The 18,425-nt window shown below is 45.0% G+C and overlaps 1 protein-coding gene across 1 annotated transcript; it reads right to left on the bottom strand.

Annotated features, from left to right (window-relative positions):
- Positions 1-181: 181 nt before the first annotated feature.
- On the bottom strand, positions 182-18,314 carry LOC112258617 (aconitate hydratase, mitochondrial). The gene is made up of 17 exons (XM_024433119.2): positions 18,208-18,314; positions 16,783-16,925; positions 16,277-16,535; positions 15,822-15,914; positions 15,422-15,580; positions 15,159-15,309; positions 14,843-14,947; positions 14,515-14,606; positions 14,323-14,428; positions 13,948-14,105; positions 13,548-13,621; positions 13,205-13,316; positions 9,002-9,283; positions 8,673-8,864; positions 6,646-6,778; positions 2,198-2,319; positions 182-2,013 (listed from the first exon to the last, which is right to left on the bottom strand). The coding sequence occupies exons 1-17, from the start codon at positions 18,241-18,243 to the stop codon at positions 1,882-1,884; spliced, it is 2,349 nt and encodes a 782-aa protein (XP_024288887.1). The 5' UTR covers positions 18,244-18,314; the 3' UTR covers positions 182-1,881.
- Positions 18,315-18,425: the final 111 nt, after the last annotated feature.

Here is an 18,425-nt window from a genome sequence, read left to right as displayed (position 1 = left end):
TTCTATAATCATCAGCACGACTGGGCAGTTTTGGTGTTATGAAAACATTTGCCGCAACCTAACGAATGTTCAGGGAACTCTTGCAGAACGAATGTTGGTTTGCTGGGTTCTCGCTCAACCCCACACACAAATGAACAAAGGAAAACTCCAGACAACACAACTTAACCCACAGAAGCAGTGGTCTATATTCATTGAAATGTCAGTTTATTTTACAACCCACCGTGACCGAATAACACTAATTTATTCAACATCAGAGAAAGGAAAACCAAAAATATTTAAATATACATGATCCAGACATTCAATACTATAGACAGGAGGGGAGTGGTGATGGTATACAATGGAGATTATTACAAAGCAGAACACACCACAACAGACTCAGAAAGTTGCTGCCCTTGGTCACAATTTTAATGCTGTTGGAGTCAATGTTTCAATGTGGTTAATAACTTTACAGAAATTCATACAAAATGTGTAATTCATTGTTGAAATGTTTCTAGGAAGAGTTAGCTAGTGTGTTTGAGAGAGTTCCCATTCACTGCCAAGCAATGGGAGTTGTGCAGTGGTTTCTAACCTTTTTCGGTTACTGTACCACCAACTGAATCTCTCTCTGCCTGGAGTACCCCTGGTTGGGAACTACTGGTCCAGCAGTATCTAGCTTTGACACAGGGGTTCACTTCTGTGATAAAGACACCATGAAAAACACATAAGGGCCAGGAGTTTTTCCCTGACCAGGACAAACTCTGCACCCTAACATAACAACACCCCCCCACAAAAAAAAAAGAAAAGGCACTCAAAAATACACAGGACAGCACGAAAGAGTCTAGTAGTCCAAATAACACATTTCTCCAGAGGAGACCGAAATAAAAAACGAGCAAAATACCACTTTAATGCACATCCAAGCTTTTAGAGGAAAAATAGGTAAGTAATCACTCTAAAATATTGGAAGCTTTGACCAGTGTGGTAATATTCAGTAAGATCCAAAAGCACAGGGGTGTTTGGCTGTTGTTACGAAGAGTTAACGCATACACACTAATTAATATATAGACAACACATACATACACAGATGTCCGTTTGCTGTGTGTTAACCAGTCTCTGTGTATTCTAGTTTTTGAGACTACAAGAAAATGAACAGCAGCTTACAGGGTGTGGATGGAGCTGAAAGGACAAAGCAAACACTCCATCACACAATCACTAAAGCGGATATCTCATGCAGCCTGTGACAGATACAGCGTTAAGACTCAGAGACCAGGTGAGCGACTACAGTTTGGATGGACTGTTTGAACAGCTGTGATAACTGGAGGAGCTGCAGTTGGCAGTGTGTTAGGTTACCGTTCCACTCAAAGAAGAACATGTTGGTGTGTGTCTCAAAAGCGGTAAGCCTTCCTTTGTAAACAGTATCTGAGTCTACTACAGCAATTCACACTACCTTAAACTGTACAGTAGTACTGGTCTGTGTCTACGCACTCCTGTCGTCTGTACTGCGAGGTTAAACATGTCTCTTACATATGAGAAGTTGTTGGACTCTCTACGGTGTGGGCAGCGGATGACACATGCAGTGGTTGATGATTGGACTGGACTGGAAGCTTCATATAATCTGAGGGGGTGTGGCTTTTATTCTTTACCATGGCCATGTCTCAATACTCTTTAAATAGTTTCCTCTCCTCCTTTCCCTACTTATCACTGATTGGTTAAATGGAGCAGATAGTCATTAAAATTTACCTTCAGAACAGGGTAACGAACATAAGGAGAGGAGGAAAGGAAGCCGTTCAAGATTGAAACACATCCCATGTCTTTAAACACTGAAAACCTGCCCCCATCTCTGCCTAACCAGTGTCCCCCATCTTCTCCACGCCTCCCCCTGTATCCGTAGATCTCCCTCTCCAGTTACTGGAGCTCCTTCATCCTGTTGAGGGCGGAGCCGGCCTGGAACCACTCGATCTGTGTCTCGTTGAAGGTGTGGTTCAGCTGGAAGTCATCTTTGCTGCCGTCACTGTGCTTCACTACTGCAGACAGGGGCTGGAGGGGGCAGCAACACAAAGACAGACATACATGGTGAACCTTATCTGGAAACAAACTTCAAGCCTAAACACTGGAGCTGGCTGGTTCGGATCTTGTCTAATTTAGACCATGATTAGTTAAATCAGATGTGATCATGACGGGCTGAAACTAAAGCCTACAGATTGGCATTTACACCACTCACCTTTCCTGGGGTGAAGTTTGCGAGTCCTTTGATGGAGATCTTGTCGTCTGGTCGGATCTTGTCGTAGTCAGCAGGGATCTGGAAGGTCAGGGGCAGCATACCCTGTTTCTTCAGATTAGTCTCTGCAGATAGAAGAAAGAAAAGGTTCGCTTCAGGAAAGCAAACTGGTGAGGATCCCCCCCAAAATGTAACTTTTTCCCCAGTACAGAAACACAAATTAATTGTGAAGTGCAAGAAAATCCATTTGCCAGTTCAGAGAATAATTAAGTGTGTATTATGCATTTGTTAATCTGAATACTCCTAACTTCCCAACTCACAAGACAGAAAAATTGTGTCATGGGGGGAGCGCTTAAGGTTGTTTATTTTTAAAAATATATTTGTACATTACCCCCTTTTCCTCCCCAATTGGTAGTTACAGTCTTGTCCCATCGCTGCAACTCCCGTACGGACTCGGGAGAGGCGAAGGTCGAAAGCTGTGTGTCCTCCAAAACACAACCCAGCCAGCCCGCACTGCGTTTTGACACAATGCCCGCTTAATCCAGAAGCCAGCCACTCCAATGTGACGGAGGAAACACCGTACACCTGGCGACCATGCACTGCGCCTGGCACGCCACAGGAGTCGCTAGTGCATGATGGGACAAGGACATCCCTGCCTGCCAAACTCTCCCCTAACCTGGACAACGCTGGGGCAATTGAGAGTCGCACCATGGATCTCCCGGTCGCGGCCGGCTGCAACAGAGCCTAGACTCGATCCAGGATCTCTAGCGGCACAGCTAGCACTGCGATAGTGCCTTCGACCACTGTGCCACTCAGGAGGCCTAGGAGCTTAAAGGTTTATCATCACATGAAATTATAAATGTCTCCACCGACAGGAAGACAAAGGGAACTATAAAATCTTTGTTGCCAAATTAGTTTTTTCTCCTTCAGGTTCTCAAAACAAAAAAAAAGGTAGAAAAACTAAATTGGATGTTCTAAGTCCACAACAATGTTTAAACCACAAAGGGAGACATTTTGAGGTCTGGGGATGGGAGAGACCAGACCGCCCACCAGATTCATAATGATATCATTCTGCCAGATAGGCCTACTTTGTAGTCAACGTTTAATTGAGAAGGTTCTGGAAAAGCCTTTTTAGGCATGCCAACTGCTTATACATCATACGGTACCAGTCAAAAGTTTGGACACACCGACTCATTCAAGGGTTTCTTTATTTTTACTATTGTATACATTATAGAATAATAGTGAAGACATCACAACTATGAAATATCACATATGGAATCACATAGTAACCAAAAGTGTTAAACAAATCAAAATATATTTAATATTCTTCAGATTAGCCACCCTTTGACTTGATGACAGCTTTGCACACTCTAGGCAGTCGCTCAACCAGAATGCATTTCAATTTACAGGTGTGCCTTGTTAAAAGTGAATTTGTGGAATTTCTTTCCTTCTTGATGGTTTGAGCCAATCAGTTGTGTTGTGACAAGGTAAAGGGTGGTATACAGAAGATAGCCCTATTTGGTAAAAGACCAAGTCCATATTATGGCAAGAACAGCTCAAATAAGCAAAGAGAAATGACAGTCCATCACTACTTTAAGACATGAAGGTCAGTCAATCTGGAAAATGTCAAGAACTTTGAATGTTTCTTCAAGTGCAGTCACAAAAACCATCAAGCTTCTATGAGGAAACTGGCTATCATGAGGACCACCACAGGAAAGGAAGACCCAGAGTTACCTCTGTAGCAGAGGATAAGTTCATCAGAGTTACCAGTCTCAGAAATTGCAACCCAAATAAATGCGTCAGAGTTCAAGTAACAGACACATCAACTGCTCAGAGGAGACTGCCTTCATGGTTGAATTGCTGCAAAGAAACCACTACTAGGACACCAATAAGAAGAGACTTTCTTGGGCCAAGAAACACATTAGACAAGTGGAAAGCTGTCCTTTGGTCTGGTGAGTCCAAATTTGAGATTTTTGGTTCCAACCGCCGTGTCTTTGTGAGTAGGTGAATAGATGATCTCTGCATGTGTGGTTCCCACTGTGAAGCATGGAGGTGGTGGTGTGATGGTGCTTTACTGGTGACACTGTCTTTAATTTAGAATTCAAGGCACATTTAACCAGCATGGCTACCACAGCATTCTGTAGCGACTATCATTTGTTTTTCAACAGGACAATGTCCCAAAACACCTGTGTACGGGCTATTTGACCAAGGAGTGTGATGGCACTGCATCAGATGACCTGGACTCCAAATCACCCGACCTCAACCCAATTGAGAAGGGTTGAGGAAAAGCAGGCAAAAAGTGCTCAGCATTTTTTGCCTGTGAGTTGGAAAAGCATTCCTCATGAAGCTGGTTGAGAGAATGCCAAGAGTGTGAAAGCTGTCATCAAGGCAAAGGGTGCTACTTTGAAGAAACTCATATTTTGATTTGTTTAACACTTTTTTGGTTACTACATGCTTCCACGTGTTATTTCAGTTTTGATGTCTTCACTCTTATTATACAATGTAAAAAATAGTACAAATAAAGAAAAATCCTTGAATGAGTAGGTGTCCAAACTTTTGACTGGTACTGTAGGTGCAAATAAACAGGCATTACTTCAGAAAGTGGCATGTTATGATAAACGGTACAATTAATGTTCCATACATCTAACTTTCTGTGCCGAGCCCAGAGGCTCAGTCAATGATTTCGATACGAGACACGCCCCCTCCCCTTCGGATCTACACGATTCACTTGGATGGTCTATTTTGAGATCAAACCGGTGAATATCGCCAAAAAGCAATGACTTTGCATCCCTGCATTTAGGTGGATGTTGGGAAGGAAGCAATGTACACTGCTCAAAAAAATAAAGGGAACACTTAAACAACAATGTAACTCCAAGTCAATCACACTTCTGTGAAATCAAACTGTCCACTTAGGAAGCAACACTGATTGACAATACATTTCACATGCTGTTGTGCAAATGGAATAGACAACAGGTGGAAATTATAGGCAATTAGCAAGACACCCCCAATAAAGGAGTGGTTCTGCAGGTGGGGACCACAGACCACTTCAGTTCCTATGCTTCCTGGCTGATGTTTTGGTCACTTTTGAATGCTGGCGGTGCTTTCACTCTAGTGGTAGCATGAGACGGAGTCTACAACCCACACAAGTGGCTCAGGTAGTGCAGCTCATCCAGGATGGCACATCAATGCGAGCTGTGGCAAGAAGGTTTGCTGTGTCTGTTAGCGTAGTGTCCAGAGCATGGAGGCGCTACCAGGAGACAGGCCAGTACATCAGGAGACGTGTAGGAGGGCAACAACCCAGCAGCAGGACCGCTACCTCCGCCTTTGTGCAAGGAGGAGCACTGCCAGAGCCCTGCAAAATGACCTCCAGCAGGCCACAAATGTGCATGCGTCTGCTCAAATGGTCAGAAACAGACTCCATGAGGGTGGTATGAGGGCCCGACATCCACAGGTGGGGGTTGTGCTTACAGCCCAACACCGTGCAGGACGTTTGACATTTGCCAGAGAACACCAAGATTGGCAAATTCGCCACTGGCGCCCTGTGCTCTTCACCGATGAAAGCAGGTTCACACTGAGCACGTGACAGACGTGACAGAGTCTGGAGACGCCGTGGAGAACGTTCTGCTGCCTGCAACATCCTCCAGCATGACCGGTTTGGCGGTGGGTCAGTCATGGTGTGGGGTGGCATTTCTTTGGGGGGCCGCACAGCCCTCAGTGTGCTCGCCAGAGGTAGCCTGACTGCCATGAGATCCGCGATGAGATCCTCAGACCCCTTGTGAGACCATATGCTGGTGCGGTTGGCCCTGGGTTCATCCTAATGCAAGACAATGCTAGACCTCATGTGGCTGGAGTGTGTCAGCAGTTCCTGCAAGAGGAAGGCATTGATGCTATGGACTGGCCCGCCCGTTCCCCAGACCTGAATCCAATTGAGCACATCTGGGACATCATGTCTCGCTCCATCCACCAACACCACGTTGCATCACAGACTGTCCAGGAGTTGGCGGATGCTTTAGTCCAGGTCTGGGAGGAGATCCCTCAGGAGACCATCCGCCACCTCATCAGGAGCATGCCCAGGCATTGTAGGGAGGTCATACAGGCACGTGGAGGCCACACACACTACTGAGCCTCATTTTGACTTGTTTTAAGGACATTACATCAAATTTGGATCAGCCTGTAGTGTGGTTTTCCACTTTAATTTTGAGTGTGACTCCAAATCCAGACCTCCATGGGTTGATAAATGTGATTTCCATTGATAATTGTGTGATTTTGTTGTCAGCACATTCAACTATGTAAAGAAAGAAGTATTTAATAAGAATATTTCATTCATTCAGATCTAGGGTGTGTTATTTTAGTGTTACCTTTATTTTTTTGAGCAGTGTAGTTGCAATGTTCTAAAGGCATGCACACATACACAACACACACGGCCCCTTTTGGCCTGTGCTTAATGTTACCGTGGATCCTGGCGAAGCTTTTGACGATAATGCATCTTCCTCCCAGGTGTCTGGGCTCCAGGGCGGCATGCTCTCTGCTGGATCCCTCACCGTAGTTGTCATCTCCCACGACCACCCACGACAGGCCGTTGGCCTGGGAGAGATCAAACACATCAGGGATACTATTAACCCTCCTGTTGTGTTTCGGTCAAATTGGACCGATGTTCTCTCTGAAAAATGTAGTTCAATTAATCTGATTGTCATAAGGTTCCATGACTTTGTTCACGCAGGGCATCTGAACACACAAAATGTAGGATTTTCATTTAAAAAAAAAGTTTTTAAAATGATTTAACTTTTGTACACCTGTGGTGTTCCTGGTCAAAAATGACCGGTCATAAGAAATCAATGGGTGAGACTACATTTAGTGTATAAAATTGAGTTCAGGCACATGCACATTCATCAGATGGACACACTTCCTCTCCCAGGCCCCCACATGCATGTGTGTTTGAGCACACACACACTCAGATTAAATATATTGGCTTCCATGGCAACCTTTCCCCAATAGAATCTTTCCCCCACGGGAACCACACGTTGGCATTCTCATAAATAATTGCAACATATATTATTAAAACTATAGAACTTTTGTCGCAGCTCAGGTATATAAAGATTTTAAGGCCTTGCTCACAATTCATTCTGTGGCAGCACAATGACCAAACGATATACTGTATGTGAGGCTCTTGAGCATATCTTTGATCATGACACTGGTGAGGAGAGTCCTTGTTAAACTTTGACACAAAACAGTCTGTGATAAATAGCACAATATATTTAATCTGAGTATTTGTTATAGTCAAAATAATCCAAAAATTACACTTTTTTAACTCAAAAACAAGTTGTATGAGCTCAGGTCAATGAGGCCTACAGGCCATAAATAGAAGTTCAAAACTTGTAATGTTGTAAAGAACTTAAGTTGATAAAAAGATCTAACACAACATTAGGTGATAATATATGTATTATTATGGATTTATAATCAGCTAAGGAGCGGAAACACAGACTGAATTAACATGAAACAAACAACAGGAGGATGGAAGTCACTCATTGCTATTTCCTACACTGATGGCCAAATGTTTATGGGTATTCTGTATCTATGAAAAGCGCACAGCATCCTTTCAAAAGGGAAATTTAAATCAACATTTTTTAGCCCTAATTTCATGGTATCCAGTTACAGTCTTGTCCCATCGCTGTCTCTCCCGAGTCCGTACAGGAGTTGCAAAGGTCGAGAGCCATGCATCCGCACTACTTTTTGACACAATGCCACGCTTAACCTGGAGGAAACACAATACCCCTGTCGACCATGCGCCCGCCACAGGAGTCGCTAGAGCGCGATGGGACAAGGATGTCCCTGCCAGCCAAACCCTCCCCTAACCCGGGCGACGCTAGGCCATGGGTCTCCCGGTCGCGACAGAGCTTGGACTCAAACCAGGATCTCTAATGGCACAGCTAGCACTGCGATGTGCCTTACACCACTGCATCACTCACTTTTTAATTTTATTTTCAATTTTACCCCTTTTTCGTGGTATCCAATTGTTTTAGTAGCTACTATCTTGTCTCATTGTTACAACTCCCGTACGGACTCGAAGGTTGAAAGTCATGCGTCCTCCGATACACAACCCAGCCAAGCTGCACTGCTTCTTAACACAGCGCGCATCCAACCCGGAAGCCAGCCGCACCAATGTGTCGGCGGAAACACCGTGCACCTGGCAACCTTGGTTAGCGCGCACTGCGTTCGGCCCGTCACAGGAGTCGCTGGTGCGCGATGAGACAAGGACATCCCTACCGGCCAAGCCCTCCTTAACCCGGACGACGCTAGGTCAATTGTGCATCGCCCCACGGACCTCCCGGTCGCGGACAGTTACGACAGAGCCTGGGCGCGAACCCAGAGTCTCTGATGGCACAGCACCACCCGGGAGGCCCCCGAGGGTACACTTTTTAATCTCAAGTGAGGATGTTGTTTGAGCCAGGGGTCAAGGTTCATCATCCGGAGAGCTAACCTTGTAATGGCGGGCGACGTCAGGAACACCGCCATACTCTCCCGTCAGCTGGTTCTTGATCTTGTTGATGCCGTCGTTCTCTATGTTGACTGCTCCGATCAGCATGTTGTTAGAGATGTTGTCAAGGTGACCACGGAACTTTAGCCAGGGGCCGGCAGCACTGATGTGGTCTGTGGTGCACTTCCCCTTCACCTGGATGGACAGAGAGAGCGAGCATGGTGGGATGCAAGAAAGAGTAAGTTTGACCAGAAATATATTTTTAAATCAGAAAGATATGCAACTCTGCACCCTCCTGAACAGACCCTAGTTTTCCCCCTTTGACCCCTGACCTTGATGAGGACTTGTAGGTCCTCCAGATCTCCGCCCGCCCACTTGTCAAAGGGCTCCAGCAGCTGCAGCCGGGTGCTAGTGGGGCTGACGTCCACCCTCAGCTTGGATCCACCCTCTGCAGGGGGGTGCTGGTAGGTGTCCTGACCAGGGTCAAAGTCCAACTTGGGCAGCTCGTCTGCGCTGGGAGGCTCCAGCTTGAACTTCTCTCCGTTGGCGGCAGTGAGGTAGTCAACCTCAGGGTTGAAATCCAGGGTTCCTGCTATTGCCAGGGCTGTGACGATCTGGAGGAGGAGAGGACAAAGTAGTTGGTGGTGTGTAGTGTTTACCGGTGAGAGCAAGTGTACAATATCTATCATGGGAGTGAGTGAGAACAGTATGAAGGCGAATCAGCAAAGAAGCAGTGTGTGTGTGTCAAGGTATCTATTAGCCGGTAATCAAAATAAATAAATACATAAATACAACAGGACAACGGCCCTAACTGGCGCCGGCCAGAAAAAAAGAAACATGACAAAATAATGCTTTTTAGCCTATTCATTGATGGAAATACAAATAACATGTAATGCTTATCGATCTATAGGTTGCATGATTTTGTGGAATTAAATTGGCTCGTGTCTATTTTTGTTTGTGGTTGTGTTTATCACACGCGCACAGCATAAATATTTTTTTTATTTATTTCACCTTTATTTAACCAGGTAGGCTAGTTGAGAACAAGTTTTCATTTGCAACTGCGACCTGGCCAAGATAAAGCAAAACAGTGTGACAGACAACAACACAGATTTATACATGGAATAAACAAGCGTACAGTCAATGACACAATAAACAAGTCAATGACACAGCAGAAAAAAGAAAGTCTATATACAGTGTGTGCAAAAGGCATGAGGAGGTAGGCAATAAATAGGCCATTGGAGCGAATAATTACAATTTAGCAGATTAACACTGGAGTGATAAATGAGCAGATGATGATGTGTAAGTAGAGATACTGGTGTGCAAAAGAGCAGAAAAGTAAATAAAATGTAAAAAACAGTATGGGGATGAGGTAGGTAGATTGGGTGGGCTATTTACAGATGGACTATGTACAGCTGCAGCGGTTGGTTAGCTGCTCAGATAGATGATGTTTAAAGTTGGTGAGGGAAATGAAAGTCTCCAACTTCAGCGATTTTTGCAATTTGTTCAAGTCACTGGCAGCAGAGAACTGGAAGGAAAGGAGACCAAATGAGGTGTTGGCTTTGAGGATGATCAGTGAGATATACCTGCTGGAACGTGTGCTTCGGGTGGGTGTTGTTATCGTGACCAGTGAACTGAGATAAGGCGGAGCTTTACCTAGCATAGACCTATAGATGACCTGGAGCCAGTGGGTCTGGCAACAAATATGTAGCGAGGGCCAGCCGACTAGAGCATACAGGTCGCAGTGGTGGGTGGTATAAGGGGCTTTGGTAACAAAACGGATGGCACTGTGATGGCAAACTGGATGCAGTCTGAGTAGAAGGTTGGAAGCTATTTTGTAGATGACATCGCCGAAGTCGAGGAAGATAGAGCCTATGAGTGGAAAATCTGTCAGACAGCTACAGCTTCTCAAACAGCTAATTTCTTTCTGCTGTTGTGCTTTTATAAGACCAATCATTGCATAACAATTCTAATTGCAAATCACCTGTTTTTTTATTTATCTACTGGTAATTGAAGCATGCTTCCCATTCGCCATTCAAGTGCATATAGGTAGGCAGGCTTCAGCTTCACACCACTCTGCATTGAGCTGGAGACCGTATGCATTTTGAAAACACAGTGCATTCGGGAAGTATTTCAGACCCCTTCCCTTTTCCAAATGTTGGATTAAATAAAAGTCCTCACTCTACACACAATACCCCATAATGACAAAGCAAAAATAAGTGACTTTTTTGAGCACAGGTGCATCCTGTTTACATTGATCATTGATTGGAGTCCACTTGTGGTAAATTCAATTGATTGGACATGATTTGGAAAAAGGGAAGGGGTCTATATAAGGCTCTACAGGAATTGTCCGTAGAGCTCCGAGACAGGATTGTGTCAAAACATTTTTGCAGCATTGAAGGTCCAAGAGCACAATGGCCTCCATCATTATTAAATGGAAGAAGTTTGGAACCACTCTTCCTAGAGCTGGCCGCCCGGCCAAACGGGGGAGAAGGGCCTTGGTCAGGGAGGTGACCAAGAACTCGATGGTCACTCTGACAGAGCTCCAGAATTCCTCTGTGGAGATGGGAGAAGGAGGGAACACCCCCCTATCCACATCGATGGGACAGTAGTGGAGAGGGTAGTAAGTTAAGTTCCTCGGCGTACACATCACAGACAAACTGAATTGGTCCACCCACACAGACAGCATCGTGAAGAAGGCGCAGCAGCGCCTCTTCAAACTCAGGAGGCTGAAGAAATTTGGCTTGTCACCAAAAGCACTCACAAAACTTCTACAGATGCACAATCGAGAGCATCCTGTCGGGCTGTATCACTGCCTGGTACGGCAACTGCTCCGCCCACAACCGTAAGGCTCTCCAGAGGGTAGTGAGGTCTGCACAACGCATCACCGGGGGCAAACTACCTGCCCTCCAGAACACCTACACCACCCGATGTCACAGGAAGGCCATAAAGATCATCAAGGACAACAACCACCCGAGCCACTGCCTGTTCACCCCGCTATCATCCAGAAGGCGAGGTCAGTACAGGTGCATCAAAGCTGGGACCGAGAGACTGGAAAACAGCTTCTATCTTAAGGCCATCAGACTGTTAAACAGCCACCACTAACATTGAGTGGCTGCTGGCAACACACTGACTCAACTCCAGCCACTTTAATAATGGCAATTGATGTAAAATATATCACTAGCCACTTTAAACAATGCTACTTAATATAATGTTTACATACCCTACATTATTCATCTCATATGTATACGTATATACTGTGCTCTATATCATCTACTGCATCCTTATGTAATACATGTATCACTAGCCACTTTAACTATGCCACTTTGTTTACATACTCATCTCATATGTATATACTGTACTCGATACCATCTACTGCATCTTGCCTATACCGCTCTGTACCATCACTCATTCATATATCTTTATGTACATATTCTTTATCCCTTTACACTTGTGTGTATAAGGTAGTAGTTTTGGAATTGTTAGTTAGATTACTCATTGGTTATTACTGCATTGTCGGAACTAGAAGCACAAGCATTTCGCTACACTCGCATTAACATCTGCTAACCATGTGTATGTGACAAATAAATTTGATTTGAAGTACACAACCAAGATAACACAGGAGTGGCTTCGGGACAGATCTCCGAATGTCCTTGAGTGGCCCTGGCAGAGCCGGGACTTGAACCGGATCAAACATCTCTGTAGAGACCTGAAAATAGCTGTGCAGCGACGCTCCCTGTCCAACCTGAGAAAGCTTGAGAGGCTCTGCAGAGAAGAATGGGAGTAACTCCCCAAATACAGGTGTGCCAAGCTTGTAGCGTCATACCCAAGAAGACTCGAGGCTGTAATCGCTGCCAAAGTTGCTTCAACAAAGTACAGAGTAAAGGGTTGAATACTTATGTAAATGTGATTTATTTTTTAGGAAAAAAAACAATTTAATCAATTTTAGAATTGCAATCCCCCCAATAGAAGACTTTCAAATATGTGCGTTTTTTTTTTTTTTTTTTTTAAATATATGGAATCGTTCTGTCAAAGAGAGAACTTGCTTTCGTTATATTCTTGTAACATAAAATTCAAGGGGTCTGAATACTTTCCGAATGCACTGTATCATCCCACAAATGTCCCAGTGTTTGGAATAAGCTATTTCTTTCTCACACAGAATGATAACTAACCAATAGAATAGGTAAACTTTTCTACTATGGGGGATTCACATAGGCTAGTGATTTTGCAGTTCATTAGTTGTCTTTTTTTACTCATTTTGGCTGAGGAAAAGTGCGCATTGGAATTTGGTAAGAAGGACGCACACCCTTCCGTCCTCGAGTTCGATGTTCTGTTAAGAGGAATAACCCTAATCTTAATATGATTTCTGTCATTCTGAGCACCATGAATTGATGCCCTAATCAGGTTACGCTCCCAATGTATATGTGTCTGGTAAATTTCTCAAATGTCCGTTAAATTAAAATGCTGCCAGTCAAATGTCCAGTGCCACATTTCCTTAACGGAAACCCTGGTGTTTGTGTATTCAGTCTTAACAGTACCTCAGGGGAGGCGACGAAGGCGTGTGTGGCTGGGTTGGCATCATTCCTAGCGGTGAAGTTCCTGTTGTAAGATGTGACGATGGTGTTTTTCTCTCCTTTCTTCACGTCACGCCTGAACAGAAACAACAACTTACCACGGTCCCAAATAGCACCCTACTCCATATATAGTGCACTACTTTTGACCAGAGCCCTTGGGCCATGGTCAAAAGCACTGCTCTACATATGGAATAGGGTGCCATTTGATACACAGGCAATATCTTAAGACACTTTTAATAGAAGACTTTCAACTTCAAAATGAATGTTAACAGAATGAACATGAATGAGTAAGTCAACTGACTATTACCTGTCCCACTGTCCAATGCAGGGTCCACATGCGTTGGCCAGGACCATTCCACCAACATCACCGAGGATCTTGGACTACAGAACAACATACATACATCTTCTGTCAGGAGGAGCTAGCAGTAGGCCAGTCAGGAGGAGCCCAGGACACAGCAGTATCCTCCTGCTGAGGATCTCAACATCCAGAGCTCCAATTACAAACCCCCTACTTGCGATGCCCTTAAAATAGAGAGCAGAGCTGGGCCAATGTTAACATCCTTGATACTTAGGAGGATGTCAACAATATTTTACAACTGTTATCCTGTTGCCCTGATTTGTTGGGTGGAGAGAACAGCACCCCAGACACCCCTGCAGTTCGAACCCTGGTCATATCCCCTTCCCATCTACTGGTACCAGGGACTCACATATCCGTCTCTCTCGATGGTGGCACGGATCTGTTCAGACCCGGGGGTGATGGTAAATGCAGCCTTGCACTTCAGCCCTTTGTCCAAGGCCTGTTTGGCCACGGAGGCAGAGCGGCCCATGTCCTCATAACTGGAGTTGGTGCAGCTGCCAATCAGACCTGAGGGGAGGGGGCAGATTAAGCAGCCACCCACTGCATGTCTACTTTCTCATATTGAATAGAACAGCTATACATCTGTGTATAAGGCTAAAGACAGATAAAGTATATATAGTAATATCAGTTATAGCCAATTAATATTAAGGTCTGAACAGAGACACATGGTGGTGAGACGCAGTGGCCAGCTGTGAGGTCAAAAAGATCTGAAGACTGCACTGACCTACTTTGACCTCCAGGGGCCAGCCATTCTTTGCTGCCGTGGCCCCAATGTCTGCCATGGGGTGAGCCAGGTCGGGGGTGAAGGGCCCATTGATGTGGGGCTTCAGCTAGGAAGGACAGGGAAAGATAGCACGGGTCAGGTTGGATGTATGTGTGTGTATGTGAGAGAGAAAGAGCAGGGGAGGAGACTCACCTCATCCAGGTTGATCTCGACAATCGAGTCATATTCACAGCCCGGGTCTGGAACCAACAGGTCAGCATAATGGTCAGCCAGGGAAGCAATGTCTGAGAGGGGTGGGAGGGCAACGGGGTCAGATAAATGGATCAAGCATATCTTATAAAAAAATTAGAAACCTTCCTGGAAGCGTCCCAAATGGCACCCTATTCCCTTTAAAGTGCACTGTGTAGGGTGCCTTCTGGGATGCAGTCCCAGAACTTCACACAAACATATTCAGCACATCACCTGACAGATCATTGCACATCACGCACACAGACAGGCTTGTTTGATGACATGGACTGACCTCCGCGGCCAGTCTTCTCCAGGTAGGTCTTCATGCGGTGGTTGTAGGGGAACACAGAGGTGGTGGCTCCAATCTCAGCCCCCATGTTGCAGATTGTGGCCATTCCTAAAACACACAATATGCTGGGGGTTTCTATGGGCATTCCTACAAACACAAAATGTCCTACAATGTTGCTTGATAGTGAACACTGTCGATTGATGATTGTGCTCCTCACACCATAAATAGAAAAACAGAAGGACATTAGACCAAAGAGCAGCGGTGGTCAGCTGGTCACCATCCTAGTTAGATAATGACAGTAATACAGTGTGCAGTAGACCTGTGCAGGAGATGGAATCCACCCCAGGTCCGTGGTACTCCACAATGGCTCCAGTACCCCCCTTCACGGTCAGAATCCCAGCCACCTTCAGGATCACGTCCTTGGGGGACGTCCACCCTGACAGCTTGCCTGTCAGTTTCACCCCAATCACCTGACAGGAGGAGAACATGGTTTAGTGAGGTTTATGTAGTATCATATTGTACTACATTACTGGGACTGGGGAAAAATAAATGTGTTCAATATAAACTGGGAATCCCACTTACCTTTGGACATTTGAGCTCCCAGGGGATGCCAGCCATGACATCAACAGCATCAGCCCCTCCCACTCCAATGCAGATGGAACCCAGTCCACCACCATTGGGTGTGTGAGAGTCTGTGCCAATCAGCAACACCCCTGGGTAGGCATAGTTCTCCAGGATTATCTGAATGGGTGAGATATAAGAGTCAGTTATGGCACTTACCACTGTAAACAGATCGCTCTGCTCTTCATTATAAAAAGGTGCAATATCTTATGTGAATAAATAATGAAATTCATATCAACATTTTTAGGAACTTAATTCTATAAAGACAGCTTATCTATTATCAAGTGAGTGCACTGCCAGCAATTAACACCAGGGAAACATGAGGCTTCAGTGTCATTTCAGAGTAGCCTTGTTACAGTACCTGATGGATGATGCCAGAGCCTGGTTTCCAGAATCCCACTCCATATTTGGCTCCAGCACTGGCCAGGAAGTTATACACCTCTGCATTAATGTCCTAAGGACCAAGAGAAAAGGCCAAATATTATTATGGGTACATTATTCCCTATTCCTGTATCCAGCCACCAGGACTGACGACCTTGTCCTGGGGCTCCCGAGTCGCGCAGCGGTCTAAGGCACTGCATCTCAGTGCTAGAGGCGTCACCACAGACACCCTGGTTCAAATCCAGGCTGTATCACAACCGGACGTAATTGGGAGTCCCATAGGGCGGAGCACAATTGGCCCAGCGTCATCCGGGTTTGGCCGGTGTAGGCCGTCATTGTAAATAAGAATTTGTTCTTAACTGACTTGCCTAGTTAAATAATATATATATATATTTTTTAATCCATCCCCTGCTCAGGCCTTCCCTGACCTTTCACCTTTGCTCTCGCTAGGTCCTTGGCTCCGCCGATCTGGGCCTCGATCAGATGATCACAGTGGATAGTGGAGGGCACAGCCACACAAGGCAGGCCACTGCTAATGAACTGCAGCATGGCCATCTGGGCCGTGGCATCCTGCATGGCCACGCGGTCCGGCCGCAGACGTAGGTACGTATGCCCCCTGGCGATGTCCTGCCCCACAGGGTCATCCAGATGGCCGTAGACGATCTTCTCAGAGAGAGTGAGGGGACGGTTGAGTCTGGAAGGGAGGAAGGCAGAGAAGGTGCTAAGTTAATATAAAGGCCAAGTGCTACAAATAGCTTTAATTGTAAAGCTGACACTGAACAGAAAAAAACTTGGGTTACAGTCCCATCATTGCCTTGGCAAGACAATGAAGTTTGCTAAGTCAGAAACAAACTGGCACCCTGGCCTGTTGGCCATCTCACTATAAGCATGGAATGAAACAGGGACACATGCTGATGTAAACGGTGGAGGGGTAAACTGACCTTTTGCGCACAATGTTGACGTTCTCATTGAGCTTCTCATAGCTGACGTAGTTGCTGGGCTCAAAGCGGCTCATTGAAACTTTGGCCTTGGCATTGAAGGCTGCAGACACATGCAGACGCCGCACACCCTGGCCCAAGGCAAGCTGACAACAGAGTTAATTCAACATGAACAAAAAACAACAACATGTACATCAAAATAATTTGGGCCTAGATTTAGATAAGTCTTTGGTTGCAGTACTGTAGCCCACCCTGGATGACAAAGAGCACCTGCACCAGCAACAAGACAATAAATAAAGCATGAAGAGTGGGTTTATTACAGGAAGTTATGCACAAGAGTGTGTACAGAGTGCAGTATGTGAATGGGACTGTCCAATATATTTTAGTCTTTTAGCAGGCGGCAGACACGCTTATCCGGAGCGACTTCCAGTTAGTGCATTCATCTTATGATAGCTAGGTGGGGCAACCAAAAATCACAGTAAGTACATTTTTCTTCAATAAAGCAGCCATCAGCAAAGTCAGAGTTATTAACAGAAAAAAGTATAGTACTAATGTCAGTAAAAACAGACAGATTTTCTTGTTGAGCACATAAAGAATGATTCTAACGCAAGGTGAAACAGATTAGAAATATAAAATATCAGGCAGAAAATTATCTGGCAAATTCAAATGTTTAGTCAATAATCAGCCCTAAATGGGTCCTTCAATGAAAATCCCTGACTACAACAGCCGAGACATACATGATTGAAATTGTATTTTGCCTTTCCGTGTCGACAAGGAGGTGCTGTCACTCAAAGGTATGGGGAGGAAACCATATTAGGATCAGCAAACACCTATAAAATATCTATAACATATCAAAAGAAATAAAAAGAGCCGACTAAGTTTAGCATAAGGCCAATCACTCCCTTTGGGCTTTGAGATAAAAAATAAAAAAAACAGTTAAGACTCGTATGACAAACTGTTTCAATGACACCTCTATGGGGGACACTATTCTAGCGGTGTTGTTTTGGTCACTGGCCAGACTGCGTCGTGCATGCCAGCGCCCTGTGTGGTTGCTATGTACCCTAACCTTGCGTTAACCTTGCAATCAATAAACGTGTCCTCGGTTGAAATAACATAGAGAGCGATAATATCTTAAAGTTGAGCATATTCATCAAACTGTACACAATACAAGTGTCTTTAAATAGCCATATCTGTGTGTCAATGACAAACTTGAGCTCCTTGACGAAGCTAGCTAGTGAGCTTCGTGGTAACCCAGGACACGATGACCTGGGTCAGTGGCCGAAAAGAATTTGATCGTACTCTCTCAAACAAACATCATATCTATACATAAGATTCACAAACAATGTGCTTTCACTTGTATTTAAGAGTGAATTCTCACACATCGATGGCGCATAAATTCAATTAAACTAGTGAAAAACTGTCGCTTACCTGGAGCCGAGCAACGGTAAGACAGTAGGTCGCCATTTTGTTCACTGACAAAGATGTGTCGAGCAGAGGTGACGTCAGATTTCGCAGCTGTCAAAGTCGCGTGTCTTTGCAGGAAAATAGAACGGACGTGTAAAGTTGTTTTAGAAATAGAGATGTTATAGATCCTACTCAAATTTTTAATTCGGAGATGTATATAGAATATACTGTTCTTAACTAAT

This window comes from Oncorhynchus tshawytscha, linkage group LG01 (assembly GCF_018296145.1).
Source record: "Oncorhynchus tshawytscha isolate Ot180627B linkage group LG01, Otsh_v2.0, whole genome shotgun sequence".
Lineage (NCBI taxonomy): Eukaryota > Metazoa > Chordata > Actinopteri > Salmoniformes > Salmonidae > Oncorhynchus > Oncorhynchus tshawytscha.
This window is presented reverse-complemented; position numbering and strand designations above follow the sequence as displayed.